We start from the raw sequence: 19,068 nt of genomic DNA, 5'->3' as shown, positions 1-19,068 counted from the left end.
GTAAGTCTACTTTTGTTCTATCCTATATATATCTTAATCTTTTCATGAAAATTGAACATCACACCCAATATACTCTGACTAATGAGAAGAGTGAAGAAAAAGTGGTTTAATATGAAAAATAAGTTTTAATGAGTTATTAATTTCACTTTACTTTTTATTTATGATAGTATTCACTCTTACATAAAAAATATACTTAATGTTAAACAGAATGTAGACTTTCAACTGCAAAAATATACATTGTATTATCTTTTTAAGTCACACTCTGATGACAAAAAAATAATATTTAACTGCATTAATGAAAAAAATATGAAATATATTGACACTGATTCACTCAAGCCTGAACATACTTTGACAGTTCTGGAGCTAGCCATTGCTATTATTTATACTCTTTAGATAAAGTTTTTGATCAATTATTTTAGTTTTATACAAGTTTTAATTTTTTCTCAAGTAGGACATGTAAATAGTGAAGAAATATAAAATGCATGTAGTTTATAAAGACACACTGTCACAGAAGACTCACATGATCATTTAGATATTTTTAACATTAGCAATATAAAGAAAATAATGACCCAAAGAGTCTACTAAGATGCTCTTCAAAAATAGGTGAATGGATAAAGAAACTATAATATTTCTATACATGGGACATTATTCAACAAGAAAATGAAATAATTATTAAGCCACAAACAACCTGGAAAAACTTAAATGTGTATGGCTCAGTGAAATAAGCCAGTTTGAAAAGGCTGCATGCTGTATGATTCCAACATTTTGGTAAAAGCAAAATTGCAGATAATAAAGAATGAGATCAGTGGTTTTCAGGGTTGGAAGAAGAGAGGGGCAGATAGATGGAGCAGAGTGACTTTTTAGGGGAGTGAAACTATTCTGTGTGGTTTTGTAATGGTGGATAAATAACATCACACACTTCGCAAAATCTATAGGACTGTAAACACAAATAATAAATCCTAATGTAAACTATTTACTTTAATAATAAAATGTCAATATCAGTTAGCCAATTGTAACAGTTGTTCACTTAATATTAGATGTTATTAATTGGGAAAACTGTGTCGGGGGAGAGGGCATATATAAGATCTGTCTAGACTTTCTTCTCCATCTTATGTAACCTTAAAGTTATTCTAAAAAAAAATAAAGCCCATTAGTTTAAAAAAATTTAAAAACCTTTTTGATCACATTTGCTAACATTTTATTTTAATGATATAAATGTTTAAGCCATCAAGAACTTGAAAAAACTAAAATGCAGAAATATTGCATCATAATTATGGGATAGAAAAAAGGAACATTGCTGACATTATTGAATAGATTTAATGTTAACTAAAACATTATTCTATATCTCTACATTTATAATCAAATATTACCACCTATGATTACATAGTGCGAGATTTATTGGTCACTTAGCTGATGATCCAGTAAATCAATATGCTGAATTTTAGTTTATATCTAAATCTGGTAGATAGTTGCAAGCTACATATTACAGACAGATTAATATCAAAATAAATGCTTTTAAATAAAAGGTCACTTACCACTGTATTTGATGACACGGATTGTTGAGTCTCCTTCGCCAAATTTGGTGAGAGGTGTTAGTCGGACTTCATAAGCCTCTGGTTTAATGAGCTCAGTCAAATTATATGTAATTAATTCTCCTTTTTGAATATTTCCATTTATTTTAATCTCTTGTTCCCACCAACGCTGTTGTCCAGCCTGAAATCAAAATAGTTATGCAATAATGTTCCCAGTATTTTCTTCAGAGGTACTTAATTGTGTTGTAACCAAATGGGGCAGGCATTCAGAAGTTTTATTTAAATAAGAAAGTACTAATATTATAAATGTGTTTTATTAAAGTTCTATAATAAGCAACAAATTTTGCAGATGTGTTCAGATAATCACCAAATTATCACAGAATAACCTGGCATATAAACAGATTTAAAGTCATCTAATTTAAGAGTCAGAGAGATATAAAATAATAGTCTATTGAAGTCTCATCTGGAGACTTGGAGAGATATAAGTTTACTTATTACTAAACACATTTATAGTCAACTGGTCTTTGGCGAAGACAATGAAGTGGAGCAAAGACTGTCTTCTCAGCAATTTTTCTAGAACACTGGGCAACCCTATGCAAAATACTGAATCTAGACACAGACATTGCAATCTTCACAGCATTTAACTCAGAATGAATCACAGACCTACAAGGAAAACAGTAAACTACAAAACTCCTAGAAGATAACATAGACAATTAAGACATTGGGCTTGGCAATAACTTTTGGATACAACACCAAAAGCACACTCCATGAAATAACTAACTGATAAGCTGGACTTCTTTAATTTAAAGATTTCTCATCTATCAAAGACAATATCATGAGAATAAAAACAAGCCACAGACCTGGAGAAAATATTTGTAAAAGATAAGCTGATAAAGAACTGTTACCAAAAATATATGGAGATCTCTTAAAATTCAACAATAAGAAAACAAACAAAAACATGTAAAGAATGGGCCACAGATTTTAATAAAAAAAGATGCTTCCCATGATATATCATCAGAGAAAGGCACTACACACCTATCAAAAGATTCAATATCCAGGATACTTACAACACCAAATGCTGGCAAGGATGCAGACAACTAGGAACTCTTATTCACTGCTGGTGGGAATGTCAAACAGTACAGCCACTTTGGAGGGTAGTTTGGTGGGGGTTTTTTTACAAAACTAAATATGCTCTTTTCATATGACCCAACAACTGTGCTCCTTGGTATTTCCCCAAAGGAGGTGAAAACATATTCACCCAAAAAATCTGCATTTGGACATTTATAGCAGCTTTATTTATAATTGCCCAAACTTGGAAGCAATCAAGATGTCCTTTAGCAAGTAAGTGCAAAAATAAGTAGTGCTACAACCAGAGAGTGGGATATTATTTAGATCAATCTAGAAATGAGCTATCAGCTATGAAAAGACATGGAGGAAATGTAAACACATATTAATAAGTAAAATAAACCAATCTGAAAAGGCTACAGACTCTATGATTCCAGCTATATGACATTCTGGAACAGGCACAAATATGGAGACAGCGCTTACCAGAGGTTAGGGGAGAGGGAAGGGTGAATAAGCTGAGCACAGAGGATTTTTTGGACAATAAATTACTCTGCTTGATGATATAATGGGGGATACATGTAATTATAAGTTTGCCCAAACCTATAGAATGTAAAACACCAAGAGTGAACCGTAATGTAAACTATGAACTTTGGCTGATAATGATGGGTCAATGAAGGTTCATCAATTATAACAAATATACCACTCTAATAGAGGGTGTTGATATTAGGGAAGACTATGCATGCTTTGGGGTAGGGAGTATGTTGGAAATCATTGTACATTCTGCTCAGTTAATGCTATGAACCTAAAACTGCTCTAAAAATGTAAGTCTAAAAAATTTTGTTGTGCCACTTTTATAAATTTCTGTTCTTTGCATACATTTTCAGTTTTCTTTTATTTATGTAGCTATTATAAGTATAGTTGCATTGTAATATGTATCTAACTATTGTACACCTGATGTCTATAGCATCAGTATAAACTGATAGCTAAGCTTCACATTAGCATTGGCTCCCCTTGCCTCCCAAGTCCTACAGGGTGATGCACAAGTGCCCAGTTGATTTTACACTGACTTGGGTTTGTATCACGTTTGAGAAACCCTGAGCTTAAGAAAGCTTAGTATTTTGTAACTGATAGTAACCAAACCTGCTCCTGCATTACCTAAAACGGAGACATATTTATTACACCAGACATTAAACAGACCTTCCTTGTGCTTCAGAGGGAGACACTATGCAAATGTTTGCTATGCAAATGAACTTGAAAAGAGAGGCTGGAATAAAAAGACAGTGTCTCTGCACAATAATATGCAAAAAAAAAAATCAAGAGATCCACAGAAAACTGTCGTCTAAAAATACAGTCTTGATGAATATGTAGAGTGGTATAGGTATGGAAAGCAATTTGGCAATAAAAACAATATTATAATGAGAACAGATAAACTCTTGTACACAAGGAGACAGGAATATTCATGGCATAGAAAACATGAAATATTCTACCAGTAAATATCAGTAAGAGGTAGAATAATTAGATTGTTTACCCTTCATAAAATGTAACACAAAATGCAGCATTAAAAGTGAACCCAAGATACACACATCATCATGAATAAATTTTACAAAAGTAATAGCTAAAATTAATTTTAAGGCAGGAATATTATTAAATTTAAAGCATACATTTTGAAAAGGAATATATGAATGTAATATATATATATATATGAGTGTGTGTATGTATGTATAAAGAAATACAGAAAATAGTAAATGCTGAGTACAAGATACTGGTCACATGGGTTAGGAGAGCATCAGGATGAGAAAACAGAATTGTGAGGGGTAAAGAAAGGACTTAAACCTATCTGGTGTTGGGGCGCAGGTAGAGTTCAAATGGTGGCTGATCATAATGCCTGTAATATTTCTCTTTATTTTTCAGAAAATTTTAGAATAAGAAATAGGCAATAGTGGATTTTCTTAAACTCTGTCTTCGTTGAATTCTAAAACAGTGCTCTCTTGCATTACTTCCTACATCTCCATCTGTGGCTGCACCTCGTTCTCTTACAGAGGTGCTTTTCCTTTTCCTGAGTTCAAAATATGGATGGTATTTGAGATTTTATATGTGATGTTTTAGATACTCTGTAGTAGTGGTTCTCATATTTAGGCATGCATGAGAGTCATGGGGCAAATTCTAAGTCTTAAACACCAGCATTTCTGCTTCAAAGAGATCTAGAAATATAATTTTTCAATTTGTTTAAAAATATAATTTAAAAAATCATCTTCTCCTTTACAAGACTATTGGATGCTGATGATCCAGGGCTACATTTGGTGAGGCACAGCTCAGTCTTGCTACACCACCTCACTGATACTAATGGCTTCTTCTAACACCTCAACATTGATTACTCCTTCACTTGTATATTCTGGTCAGATAGTTAAAAACAAGAAAACCCCACTCCATATATAAGTCCTCACTATGTGCCAGCACTATATTAACTGTATCACACTTATTATTACAAACTAGAGACCCGGTGCATGAAATTTGTGCACGAAGAGTGTGTGTTCCTCAGCCCGGCCTGCACCCTCTCCAATCTGGGACCCCTGTGGGATTGGGCCTAAACCAGCAGTAGGACATCCCTCTCACAATCCAGGACAGCTGGCTCCTAACCGCTCCCCTGCCTGCCAGCTTGATCACCCACTAATCACTCCCCTACCAGCCTGATTGATGCCTAAATGCTCCCCTGCCGGCCCAATCACTCCCAACAGCGCTCCCCTGCTGGCCTGTTTGTTCCCAACTACCCTTCCCTGCTGGCTTGTTCACCCCCAACTGCCCTCCCTGCTGGCCTGATTGCCCACAACGGCCCTCCCCTGCCGGCCATCTTGTGGTGACCATCTTGTGGTGGTCATCTTGTGACAGCCATCTTGTGATGACATGAGGGTGGCCATCTTGTGGCGGCCATATTGTGACAATGTCATGCTACGCCACCTAGGCTTTTATTACATAGGATAATCTACCATGACTCCTAGTAGGTAGGTAGAACTAATACTAGCCCTATTTTATAAATGATGAAACTGAAGCAGTGGGAGGTTAATGTGACTCTCCTAATGCTGTATAGATTGGGAGTAGCATCTGAAAAGTTTGTTTACAACCAAAATTACTCTTTCTGGCATCACTTTCTCCTTGCTTCCTTAAAATTTATCTCTCTCTCTCTTTTTTTAACCAGAGCCAATTTAGTTATAATACTGTTATAGTATTTTTTTGAATATAGATTATAAGGCACAAAGAATTTATTATTAATGTTTATACCTACAGTGTCTGCCCATTAACATGGTAAAGTTGTGATGAGATTGAATTCCAGGATAGTGTATATTTAACTGGCTCTCAAGGAGTGCAGCATGAAATCCAACTCAGTTAACAGTAACTGCATCCAATCACTGAATTTAAATACTGGTAAAAATTGACATAAAACCTAATTGCACAGAAAGTACTTTACTCATGCATAGCTAATGCTGGATACTACAAAGTTGCTATCAGTTTTGGGTCCTAAATATTCTACAAAATAATATAATGTAAATGGCAATTTCACTGTTTTTAGATTTTCAAATTAGATGTATTAGATAAAGGCAAAGTACTGTTATTTCAAAAGATAGATCAAAAACATATACAGAATAATTTGACTTCTTCTTATTACCTACAGGCACACAGGTTTAATCAAGGTGTACTTTTCTGAATATGTGCAGTACATCCCAAGGAGAGACTATGGGTATAAGGAGATGCATTACACAAATAATTTTAGTTGGCAGACACATTGATGTCATTATACTTATTATAAACTTTGGAGTGCATACATTTATATGTGTATTAAAAAAGCAATAACTTTTATTCCATCTTTAATTTAAAGCTTTAATGAAAGTATATACTTCAGCAGTTGAGGAATGAGCAATTAAATACTTCATATTATATCTCAGTGAGCTGTGCAAATGTAAAAATGCAAAAACTGAATGCAGTGTTTGCACAAACACAGAAAAATGAAATATTAGTTCACTGTTTGAAGGTAATATGGCAAACCCCTCAGAGAACATAGGACCGAAAACATAATGGAATGATAGTCCCAGATCAGCCCCGCTATCATGTTGATTTGAAAGTAATGTGTTGAACACTTTTTTATCATTTATATTTTTTAAATTTCCAATTAACTTTTTCTTTTTCTAGGAGGTATATTCCTTTCATATGATTTAGGGGGTAACTTCAAAATCTAAAAATACACTACAAGGAGGCATTTTATGAAAAGCTGCTGTTGCTGTTTTTACCACTGAGGATACTTAAAAGGCAATTGTTGCAAAGGTTTCAGAAGGACAAATCATATTTTTATTTTTTTAATTTTAAAAGGAATAAAATTATCTCATTAAAGCAGAAGGCTGTAAGAGATTCTAAAATGTGAAAGAAAAATAAATGCCATATTTTCCTTCCCTTCTGGGTTGCAAACCATTTTCAGGACTGCAAGTGAGAACCTAAAGGAGGAGATGAGGGAGCACACCAATGAATAGCAGACGTATACACATGTGTGTTCCATTGCTGTGAAGTGACCCTATAAGATACATATTGATATGCTCAGAGGAAACTTCCATCCATGCTTATCAGCCACACTGCTTAGGAAAAATAAAAGCTTATCTTAAAAACCCAGGTACTACAGGACCTAATATATACTGTTATGATTATCCCACAGAGTATAAACTAGCTAAGATAACATTTTAATGGGTTAGAATGTAATTGCCTTATAACCTCAGATAAAAGTGACATGGGTTTTAAGATGCACTGTTATTTTAATAACACATTAGGGAATAAAGAGATAATAAATAACATGACATTAAATGTACCATATTTATATTTCCCACTAAGTAGTAAGAGCATGCACTTATCCATTTAATTACATACCCTTTCTTCTATTATTGCCACAAATTTGAGTCTCAATTACTTCACATTCAGTATACATTTTTCTGAATTTGAGTCACTTTTCAACCCCTGGAAATATTTTGTTTTTCATACTTTGCTTATGATAATAATGCTAGAAGTGACATCATAGTTTATATATATATAGACATTTAATATTTTTGTTTCCCATTCCTCTTAGGAGGCTTATATTTTTATGTCTAAGGTAAAGTTAAATAGCTTTTCTTGAAAACTATCTCGAAGCTTTCCACAGATTGATTTATGACTAATCCTTCCGTAGATTATATCAACATCTCCTAACATTAAAAATGTTGTGCTATTTCCTGAGGTATGTGGGCAACACCCTGTTTTTCATTGCATTTGCATTTTCACAAGCATTGTAGGCCATTGTAAAGTACAGAATATCTTTTGTCTCTCAGTGTAATCATAATGCAATATTAAGGTTTATAAAAAGCATTAGGGGATATATGTTTAAATCAGAATTTAAATAATGCAACTGTGACAATTAGATTGACAGATATCTATAGAGCAAAGTTTATATATTCAGAGATAATAATATATATCCATTAAATAACTTACTCTATTGCCTATATCAGTGATGGCGAACCTATGACACGGTTCACATGTCACCTCTGACATGCGAACTCATTTTTTTGGTTGATTTTTCTTTGTTAAATGGCATTGAAATATATAAAGTAAATATCAAAAATATAAATCTTTGTTTTACTATGGTTGCAAATATCAAAAAATTTCTATATGTGACATGGCACCAGAGTTAAGTTAGGGTTTTTCAAAATGCTGACACGCCAAGCTCAAAAGGTTCGCCATCACTGGCCTATATGCTGGCAAGTCCATTTGAATTACTAGCATATAATGGATTCTAAATATGGAATATTAAAAAGGTGTATTGGCATTGAGGAATTCTAGCAGTTCTATCTTTCAGTAAAAATGACCTGCTAGGACCAAGATGGCGGCGTAGGTAAATACCGGAGACCGCTGCCGCAAACAACCATTTCAAAAATACAACTAAAAGATGGAACGGACATCACCCAGAACCACAGGAAGGCTGGCTGAAGAGAGACTCTACAACTAGAAGGAAAGAGAACAGCAAACCGAGGCTCAGAGGCGGCGCAGTGTGGAAAATACAAAGGTTTGCAGCGGCTGCCGGGGTTCTGAGAAGCAGAACCTCTGGGAACGGGACTGAGAGCGGCCATAACTGGTCCCTCCGCCCGCCCTGTTGATCCCGCCCTGCCCAAACCCTGCGCACAGCCATTTGCCGATCGCCTCAGGCAAAGGCTGGATTAGCGCCTCCCCAGAAGGCAGACGTTTTCCACACAGCTGATTCCTACAGCCAGTCGGCCTGGTGGTCAAATCCCTCTAGTGTTAACTACAACAATTAAGGCTTGGCTAGAACAAGACTGCGCACAAAGACCACAAGGGGGTGCACCAAGAAAGCATAAAAGATGCGGAGACAAAAAAACATGACAGAAATGGAGGATATGGAGCTAAGAATCACAATTTTGAGGGCTTGCTATAAACTTGAGCAGAGCCTCACGAAAACTAATGAGACCCTCGATGCTACGATAAAGAAATTAGAAAGTAAGCATACACAGACTGAAATAAAGAATATTATACCAAATAGCAGACCAGAGGAGCACAAGAATCAAACCAAAGATTCGACAAAAAACACCCAACTGGAAAAGCAAAATGAAAAAAGAATCCGAAAGTGTGAAGATAGTGTAAGGAGCCTCTGGGACAGCTTCAAGCGCACTAATATCAGAATAATAGGGGTGCCAGAAGATGAGAGACAGCAAGATATTGAAAACCTATTTCAAGAAATAATGGCAGAAAACTTCCCCCACCTGGTGAAAGAAATGGACTTACAGGTCCAAGAAGCACAGAGAACCCCAAACAAAAGGAATCCAAAGAGGACCACACCAAGACACATCATCATTAAAATGCCAAGAGCAAAAGACAAAGAGAGAATCTTAAAAGCAGCAAGAGAAAGAGACTCAATTACCTACAAGGGAATACCCATATGACTGTCAGCTGATTTCTCAACAGAAACTTTGCAGGCCAGAAGGGAATGGCAAGAAATATTCAAAGTACTGAATACCAAGAACCTACAACCAAGATTACTTTATCCAGCAAAGCTATCATTCAGAATTGAAGGTCAGATAAAGAGCTTCACAGATAAGGAAAAGCTAAAGGACTTCATCACCACTAAACCAGTATTATACGAAATGCTGAAAGGTTTCCTTTAAGAAGAGGAAGAAGAAAAAGTTAAAGATACAAATAGTGAACAACAAACATGCATCTATCAACAAGTGAATCTAAGAATCAAGTGAATAAATAATCTGATGTACAGAATGAACTGGTGATTACAATGAATCAGGGACATAGAAGGGGAATGGACTGACTATTCTTGCGGGGGGGGGGGGGGGGAAGGGGAATGGGAGATGCGGGAAGAGAATGGACAAAAATCGTGCACCTATGGATGAGGACAGTGGGTGGGGAGTGACGGCGGAGGGTGGGGCGGGAACTGGGAGAAGGGGAGTTATGGGAAAAAAAGAGGAACAAATGTAATCAGAACAATAAAGATTTAATTAAAAAAAAAAAATGACCTGCTATTTTGTCTTAATCTTATTTTGTAAAATTTAGTAACAGCCACAATGTTACTAACATCTTTTGACTTAAAATTATATATCCTCATTATTGAACATAAGTAAAAGAATATATGTATTTATGTATATTTCAATTTTAGACATCCATAAACATAATATTAAATGCTACCTAATAGGGTTCTGAGTTAATAGTTGGGGTTATAAAGTACCGACAAAAGTAAAATGAACTCTTTTTCCCTCTAAACAATATTTGAAGAAGAAACTATTTGAGTACTATTTCCAATAGTGGAGAAGGAATGAACCATACTTTTTCTGAACACTGACTTAGATAGCTTGAAACATACATGATATCTGAAAACTCTGATTTCAGAGGTGAGGCTCAGAATAACATTACAACATGAAGTTGAGGAGTGTCAGCTATATCAAGTAGCAATTAGAAAAAGTGTGAATTTCATAACCACTAATTTGCATCTCCTAAAAATAGAATATTCTTTATTTTTCTAAAACTGAATTTTATTTATCTAATTTCTAATGAGTTAAACTCATCAAGTTAAACTCAACTCGTTTAAGATTTGAACTTGATAAACTGGGGCTAAAGTCAATCACTTCAAGCATTGGGTGCTACCTGGGGAAGTACTTAAACTGGGGCAGGGGTAGAGGAAGTCCATTTCCCAACGTAATATTCTTGTCAATGCAAGAGCTTGGATTGTTTGTTTCCTACTGACATTCTCTCAGACTAACTTCATCTGGCCTTTCTAGTCCTGTGCTAACATCTTTTGCTTATAACCTTGGGACTGCCTTGTCCCTTGGTCAATATATCTGCATCTTTTTTAGACAAACACAGGTTCTTTGAATCTAACAGCAACACCTCTGCCCTTGATTATTATTATTTTTTTTTGGGGGGGGGGGGGGTTGGGGGGCGTGAATCCTGACTGCTTCCCCTGCATCACAGTGAAGTAAAAGACCAGCCAGGTTCCAGGTCTGAAAATCAGCCTCAGTTGTGCTACTTTGTTAGTCAAGGGCTCCCCAGGCAGCACTGAGCTTCTGGGAAAGCTGTGCAGCCTTCCTGAGCTACATGTGGGAAGTGAGCCCACACTGTTCCTACTCCAGTGGGTTGAGGTGCCTTTCTCAGGGAACTTCTAGGGCTTGTTCTATTACTATCCTCCCACTTTTACAAAAATATTCTCCATGCCTCCTGATTCTGTGTATTTGCATTACAATTTCTCCCAGTGATTTTATTCCTGACAGAAAGGCTTTTGTAATTCAACACTTTTTCTTTCTCAACTGCCTCCTGCCCACTCCTAATCCCACAAACTCCCATTTGATTTAAATCCTAGGCTCTCAAGGGTACTGATTTTGCTTAGATACTATAAAATTGTTTCAAAGTTCATTTGCTGTGTTTTTAGTTTTGTGCTAGTGTGTGTTTGTGTGTCTTCACATTCTTTGACCATAAACCTCGGCCTCTTCTACTATAATTTTAAATAATGATAGAGCAGCTGATAAAATTGAATTAGGAAAAAATGTTAGAAATGCATATTTCAAATTCCCAACTGCTCTTTATAAAGTTTTTAATTTATGTCGTATACTAGTAGTCTGCATTTAGCTTTGAATGTCTTGAATGTTATTCCCCATAGTTTTTCTAGTTTATATTCCTAAAAACAAATAGTTACCTGATTACAAAACAAAACAAAGTATCACCCCTCAGGTAAAGACAGCATGGAGTGGGCCCACGGCTTCAGCGGATTTCTCAGTTTTTTTCACGCAGTTTGGCCGTTTTCTTTCCTTGTCTGCCTTAGTGAGCAGCCCTGCTGTCTGGAGGAATGTGAACTCCAGAAGCAGGTGGAGACTCTGGTAAATAACACTGGTGTAAAAATGAAACACCGTGCAAATATATTTCAAGAATGATTTTTAAAAATGAGAACTAAACAGGCACATAGAACAAAGTTTTGAATCACAATCAAATGAAATATTCTTGTTTGGTGATTATAGAAATGGAAAAATTAGAAAAAGAAAAATGGAGGCTGAAACTGTCTAAATATATTAAGGTACTATAATTTTAAGTTAAAAAGGTAGTTCCAGCCCCAGCCAGTGTCCTCAGTGGTTAGAGCACCTGTCTCCATTCCTGGTCAAGGGCAAGTACCTGTGTTGCAGGTTTGATCCCAGGCACCAGTCAGGCGCATGCAGGAGGCAACCAATAGATGTGTCGTTGTTCTCACACTGTCTCTCTCTCTCTCTCTCTCTCCCTCTCTCTCTCTCCTCCTCCCTCCCTTTCACTCTCTCTAAGAATCAATGGAAAAAATATCCTTGGGTGAGGGTTAACAGCAACAGCAAAAAAGGTAGTTTTAAAAAAATTGAGACAAATATTAGAACAGAACTTTGTATAAGAGGAGCTCCTTTGGCACCCTGAAAAATTTTAATGTTTATGAAGTGGCTAAACATTAAGGGAATGGGTTAAAAACAAAACTAGAATTACACCTAATCTTAACTACTTAGTACATATTCTTTAAATGTGACTTCATTTACAGTCCCAATTTGTTTAAAATATATTAGAAGAGTTACTAGTACATGAGAATATTAAAAATATACCTGTCAACCAATGGTTGCTGGTGCCAATTCAAGGCCAAACAGGAATCTCCAACTTGGGGTGCAATAGAGAAGGAAACTTAATTCAGTGCAAAGCAGCCCAATTGTATTTTAGCTGCAGAGCAGAGCAGAGCTGTCTAGCCAGAGGTCTGCTTTGTGCAGCACTGTTCTAGTCTGCGGCACTCCACAACGGTTCCCTTGGCTTTCTCCACTCTGTGCCAGTCTGCTTCATCTGCTCTGATGAGACATATTCTATTTTTCAGCTCAGGCAGGGAGATGAGTATCCAATCCTCAGTGAAAAGGGAAAGTGCCGTTTCAGGGCCAGAGGGGAGCTGGCTTATTAAGAGAGAAGTCCCCTCCCTGTACCTGACTGGTCTGTCCTCATGCAAATGAGAACTCCAAATACTCACAGTTTGATTAGCCAATAAAGCACTGCCCTGATTGATCAGAATAGAGCCTCTCTCAATGGCTGCAGCTGTGCAGCTCAGATGAGGAAGGCCTACTGGTTGAAATAGGATTCTAGGAACTCCTTTGTTAGGGCAGGAACACTGCAGGAAGGCAGGCAGTTTAGTATAGGCTTCTTCATGAAGTGCAGTTTCTGGGAGAGGCCCCTGTGCAGAAATGGCTGCTAGGCTCGGTTTTTTGTTTTTCAATTTGAGCCCACCAGGAGCCCTCCTTAGTAGGTATCTTTTTTTTCTCAGATTTACATTTATTAACTACTATATGCTATGACCTGTTCTAGCATTTTTGTCATTATTTAGTTTAATCCCAAACAATTCAATGAGGTAGTTACATAATTAATTTTAAGTTTTATCCAAATTATTATATTTTCACCTATTTTATTAATATGGGTAGGATTATTATTATTTTTAATAAAAATATCTGGAATAGTAAACTAATAAAAGTGAAAAGCAAAGGTAAATCTTGTATCTCAAAAGACATACAGAACAAATTGTATATTCAAATGAATCTTGCTAACTTTCTTTTCCTGCACACTGCATGAACACTTTAGATCCTTTGTGACATACATGGAATTTCAAAGGTAATTGCTAAAACTTAGTATCAGAAATGCTCCAGAAAACATTTTTTAACTTTCCACTTACATTATATGTATATAAGATAAAATATTTGTTCTATTTTATAGAATTACTTAGTAATAACTTTTGCAATGAATTGTAACCATGAATTTATAAACTATATTGAATAAAATACTTTATAGAATCATGATTTGGTAGAATTTAAAAGATTTGATGTGTAATTGATAAGGCACATGGAGGGAAAGTTTAGATAAATCTTGATGCAATAATTAAATGATCTTTTTCACTGAATAAAATTTTGCTTCTTTTTATTTAAAGGATAGAACATGCATAAAATTATAACAATTTCAGCACACAAAGCATTCCCTGATTATTGGACATTTTTTAAATAATGAGACTTGCTTTCTTTTGCATTGCAATTATAATAAAACATCTTAAAGTTTGAAAAGGAAATAAATTTGAACATTTGAAAAAGTTCTTATCTAAGCTTACACAAGTCAATGTGTTACTGTGTGGTAGCACTGTATATGGATGGTTTTAGCTCAGAAAAATTGTCACTTTAGTCACAGTCAGGATAACATATGTCTACCTGTGGGGAAATGGTATCATTATGGAAAACATAATTTTTCAAGAAACAAGTGACAACTATGCTAACAATGAATTACAACCTTCTTTTAAGAAACATAATATAACATTTATTTAAACAAATAAATATGTAGTTACAGTACATTCATATTTCAATAATACAATTAAATTTCTGGGAGCAAATTTGACAACTACAGTGTTCTTTACATGGGAATTAAGAAGTCAACCAAAAAAACTAAGCTCATATAAACACTAGGGGCCCAGTGCACAAATTTGTGTACCTTGAAAGGAACTGTGGGCCATGAGGCTGCAGTAGGCACAGGGGCTGGTCTCGGCCCATCCTCCACTCCCCTGCCTGGCCCCTCCTGCTGCGGCTCCGGGTCCCCTCTCTGCCTGCAGCCCTGCTCCTGCCACCACTGCTCCCATGCGCTGAGGGCACTGGACCACTTGCACCCGCTGACAGCGCAGAGCGATTGGGGCTGGTGCCAGCAGTGGTGAGAGTGGGGCTGGCGCTGTCAGCAGGTGCAAGTGGCGGCTGCTGCCCCGATTGCCCCACGGGAGCAGGGGGAGATGTAGAAGCCCTCAGGGGCAATCAGGGCCGGCAGCTGCTGCTTTCACCCTCTGATGGCGCCGAGTGAGTGGGACCGGCGCTGGGCACAGGCAGCAGATGTGAGAGGTGGCTCCAGTGCCAGCTGGCTATAGGTGTGAGAGGGGCCGGCGCTGGCAGTGGGTGCGAGTGCTGGGCCGGACTGCAGTATGTGGGAACAAAGAATTTTCAGTAACCACCAGAGGCTCGCCCCGATGACAGCAACCAGCACCCCACCTTGGTCTGGTGCCCACGCTCACCTGCTTCACCAACCCGCCACAGCCAACACATGCCATGTTCCACACACACCCCTTGGTGGTCAGCACACGTCATAGTGACCGGTTGTTCCAGTTGTTCCACCGTTTGGTCTATTTGCATACTAGGATTCTCTGATGTGATTTTAGTACAAACCATACTAACTCAAGCTCCCTCCAATTCATGGTGACCCCAGCTAGTAGGGTGCCTAAAAGATGTCTTCCGTATAGTCTGTCCTTTTATTCACTCACCAGACATCAGAAAGAACAATCCTTTAAAAGTACACTTAATTTATCTTCCAAAGTTTGCAGAATTGCAGTTTGGAATGATAGCAGGGAATACTCAATAAAGTATTTTTATTACTATGAAAAATTAAAAAAGTATATATCTACCAACTTTTTGCCAAACATTGTACTAAAGCTTTTACACATTGCTTTTCATTCAATCCTTATAAAAATCCAATGAGGTTGGTAATACTATCCTTGTTTCTTCAGTTAAGGCAACTGACATTTAAAGAATTGATAAAATTTCTCAAGTCATGTGGCTGGTAAGAAGCAAAAGAAATGACATAAGAAGCAAATATTGTCCAATATCAAGGCTACCCGCTCAGTCTTAATCACTATCCTCCATTTCCTATTACTATAATACTTGCGTTGCTTTCACAATTTTTTTTCTGACAAATGTGTACTTTATTCATATTCTCTTAAAGAAGTGATAAAGGATTTTTAAATTAAGGAAGGCCTGGTTATGTTGAATTGAATTACAAAGCAATGGGTGATAGATTAAGACAATTTATCTTTAGAAAGAGGGTTAGTCCTACAAAAAGCTTTTGATTTTGTGAGAATTTAAGAAAATTCGGATTCCGTTTTTGAATTTTATTTCAGCACTCCAGTGAATGTATGTTCTGGTTATGCTGATTTCTGGGCTCATAACTGCTATATAAATCATTAAGTGATAGCATATTTCAATATTGCCTTAGGGAAGAATTTGTGTGTATTACTGGCATATCCTTTCAACCATGCATTTATTACTTTCATCTATTAAAACAAAACAACAACATTGAAAAACAACCAAGAGACCATATATAACAAAAAATAATCATTCTTTAGCAGGTAATGATAAATTGCTGTGGAAGACAAACTGGTTTCCTATCAAGTTTGGAAATAACACAGTCTAATTAGTTTCTTGTCATGCTCGAATCAGCAGGTGAAAGGATACCTCGATCTAAAGATTAATTCATTATATATTTCAAGCCTAATAAATTGGAAGTAAGCAACTCAGTAAGCTTCTTTCTTTATAGTTAGCTTTTCCAGGATATGCAAATAGATCATGATTCAGGGTTTTTACATTGGCAATTCATCTTGGTATTTTATGATAAAAGGGGAGCTTAATTGCTTCCTTCAATTATTTTTATGAATAACCTGGTTATTGCTTTACATCTCAAAGATGTTTTGCTAATGCTATGTTCTGGACTAATTACTAACACTTTTACAAGGTGATCCTTTAAATGCCACCTGACCCTCCTACTTCTCATCAACAATTTCTTCTAATAGCCTTGTAAACTCCTTACTTCTAGTGGATTCTGATTCCAACCATCCTACATTTGCCACCAAAGTACAGAAATATCTTGTTTTATTGTGTTTTACTTTATTGTGTTTCACAGGTATTACTTTTTTTTTTCAAATGAAAGGTAAGACCTTTCACCGCAAAAAGGCTACAACTTGCTTTATTGCAGTTCTCACTTTATTATGGTGGTCTGAAACCAAACCCACAGTATTTCTAAGGCATGCTTGTAACTCAATTTATTGGGATGGTTTGGAACAAAACCCACAACTTCTCTGAGTTATGCCTATAATTTAATTTTATTCTCCTGCTCAAATAATTGAGTGATTATTCTTTTGTAATATTATTGAACTCTCACTTTGTACTTTGTTGACTAACCCAATGTAACTAAGTTAAAATCCATAATGTCACCATGAATATTTTCAAAGTTTCATTAGGCTACTTTAGCTTGATACTACTTAAATAGATATCTACTTGGGACATCAATTTTACACTCATAGGGAGAAGCCTCAAGTTAATATATTTTCATAAACTTTAATATAAAGTAATGATATAATTCCTTCAGCAAGGGAAACAAAAGAGAGAAAAATGAGACTACATCAAACTAAAATGTTTTTGCACAGCAAAGGAAACCATCAACAAAATGAAAAGACAGCTCACTGAATGGAAGAACATATTCACCAATGATACATTTGATAAGGGATTAATATCAAAAATTTATAAAGAATTGTCTACAACCCAACATGAAAAACACAAAACAATCCAAATACTAAATGGGCAGAGGACCTGCATAGATACTTCTTCAAAGAGGAAATACAGATGTCTAATAGAAATACAAAAGTCACTAGTCATAAGATAAATGCAAATTAAAACTACAATGATAGAGCACCTCATACCTAGAGGATATTATGCTAAGTGAAATAAGTCAGAGAAACACAAATATCATAAGAGTTCACTTATACGTGGAATCTAAAGAGCAAAATAAACAAATAAAATAGAAACAGAATCATAGATACAGAGAACAAACTGATTGTTACCAGAGAGGAGGAGTTTGGAGGCTAGGTGAAAAAGGTGAAGGGTTTAAGAAGTAAAAACTGGTAGTTACAAAATAGTCATGGGAATGTAAAGCACACCATAGTGAATATAGTGACTAATATTGTAATAACTATGTATTGTGCCAGGTGGGTACTTGAAATATTTGGGGGGGGGGGATAAAAAGAGGGTCAATTTTGTAAAGTATAGTATTGCTTAACCACTAAACTGTACATTTGAAACTAATACAAAATAATATTGAATGTAAACTGTAATTTGTACTAATAAAAGGGTAATATGCTAATTAGACCAGGTCAACTGGCCATCTTCCAGACATCCAACTTCTTTCTGGACGAAGCTATGGTGGTAGGGCCCAAGGCAGAGGCAGTCAGGGGCGAGATCAGGCTGGCAGGGGAGATTCGTTAAGGACGAGATAGGCTGCCAGGGGAGAGCAGTTAGGGGTGAGATCAGGCTGGCAGGAGGTTAGGGGAGAGATCAGGCTGTAAGGGGTTTGGGGCAATCAGACTGGCAGGGGAGGGCAGTTGGGGGTGATCAGGCTGGCAGGGGGTTAGGGGAGAGATCAGGCTGGCAGGGGAAGGCAGTCAGGGCGAGATCAGACTGGCAGGGGAGGGCAGTTGGGGGTGCAACCAGGCTGGCAGGGGAGGGCCGTTGGTGGTGACCAGGCTGGCAGGGGAGGGCCATTGGGGATGACCAGGCTGGCAGGGGAGGGCAGTTGGGGGCATTAGGCAGGCAGGCAGGCAGGTGAGTGGTTAGGAGCCAGTGGTCCTGGATTGTGAGAGGGATGTCTGACATCCCCCAAGGGGCCCCAAATTGGAGAGGATGCAGGTGGACTGAGGGTCACCACCCCTTCTGTGCACAAATTTTGTGCACCAGGAGTCTAGTTGAAAAATAAAATTTAAAAAAGAAAATAATGGAATAAAATTTTAAATGTATTGATATACTATAGTTTTAATTCAATCATTGATGAGAGTAAAAGTCCTAATCATCAAAGTGTTCTTAAATTATAGGGTTAGAAGAAAAATCAATAAAAAAACAAGCAATGCTTACACAAATGTGTAAATAGAGTTTAGTATCTCTTCATTTTGGATAAAAATGTCAATAATATAGTCTTTTCATGGAAAAAATTTCAAAACAGGATTGAAAAATACATTTCATTCATTCATTAATTCATTAATTCATTCATTCAAATACACCAAACCAGGTTCACATGAAAACAAACATAATGAGGAACCAAGTTCTTTTTATATGGTACTAGAGGCCCAGTG

General features: G+C 36.6%; 1 protein-coding gene across 1 annotated transcript in view; it reads right to left on the bottom strand.

Annotated features, from left to right (window-relative positions):
- MDGA2 (MAM domain containing glycosylphosphatidylinositol anchor 2) overlaps positions 1-19,068 on the bottom strand; it is a 339,368-nt gene that overhangs the window by 65,638 nt on the left and 254,662 nt on the right. Inside the window, exon 8 of the mRNA XM_070431541.1 lies at positions 1,536-1,713. Coding sequence (XP_070287642.1) covers positions 1,536-1,713 — 178 coding nt within the window. The remainder of the gene's footprint in view (positions 1-1,535; positions 1,714-19,068) is intronic.

This window comes from Myotis yumanensis, unplaced genomic scaffold (genome assembly GCF_028538775.1).
Source record: "Myotis yumanensis isolate MYYU_CA2020_CCGP unplaced genomic scaffold, mMyoYum1.0.hap1 SCAF_1, whole genome shotgun sequence".
Taxonomy (NCBI): Eukaryota; Metazoa; Chordata; class Mammalia; order Chiroptera; family Vespertilionidae; genus Myotis; species Myotis yumanensis.
The sequence above is the reverse complement of the archived record's forward strand: the minus strand, read 5'-3'. Positions and strand labels throughout refer to the sequence as shown.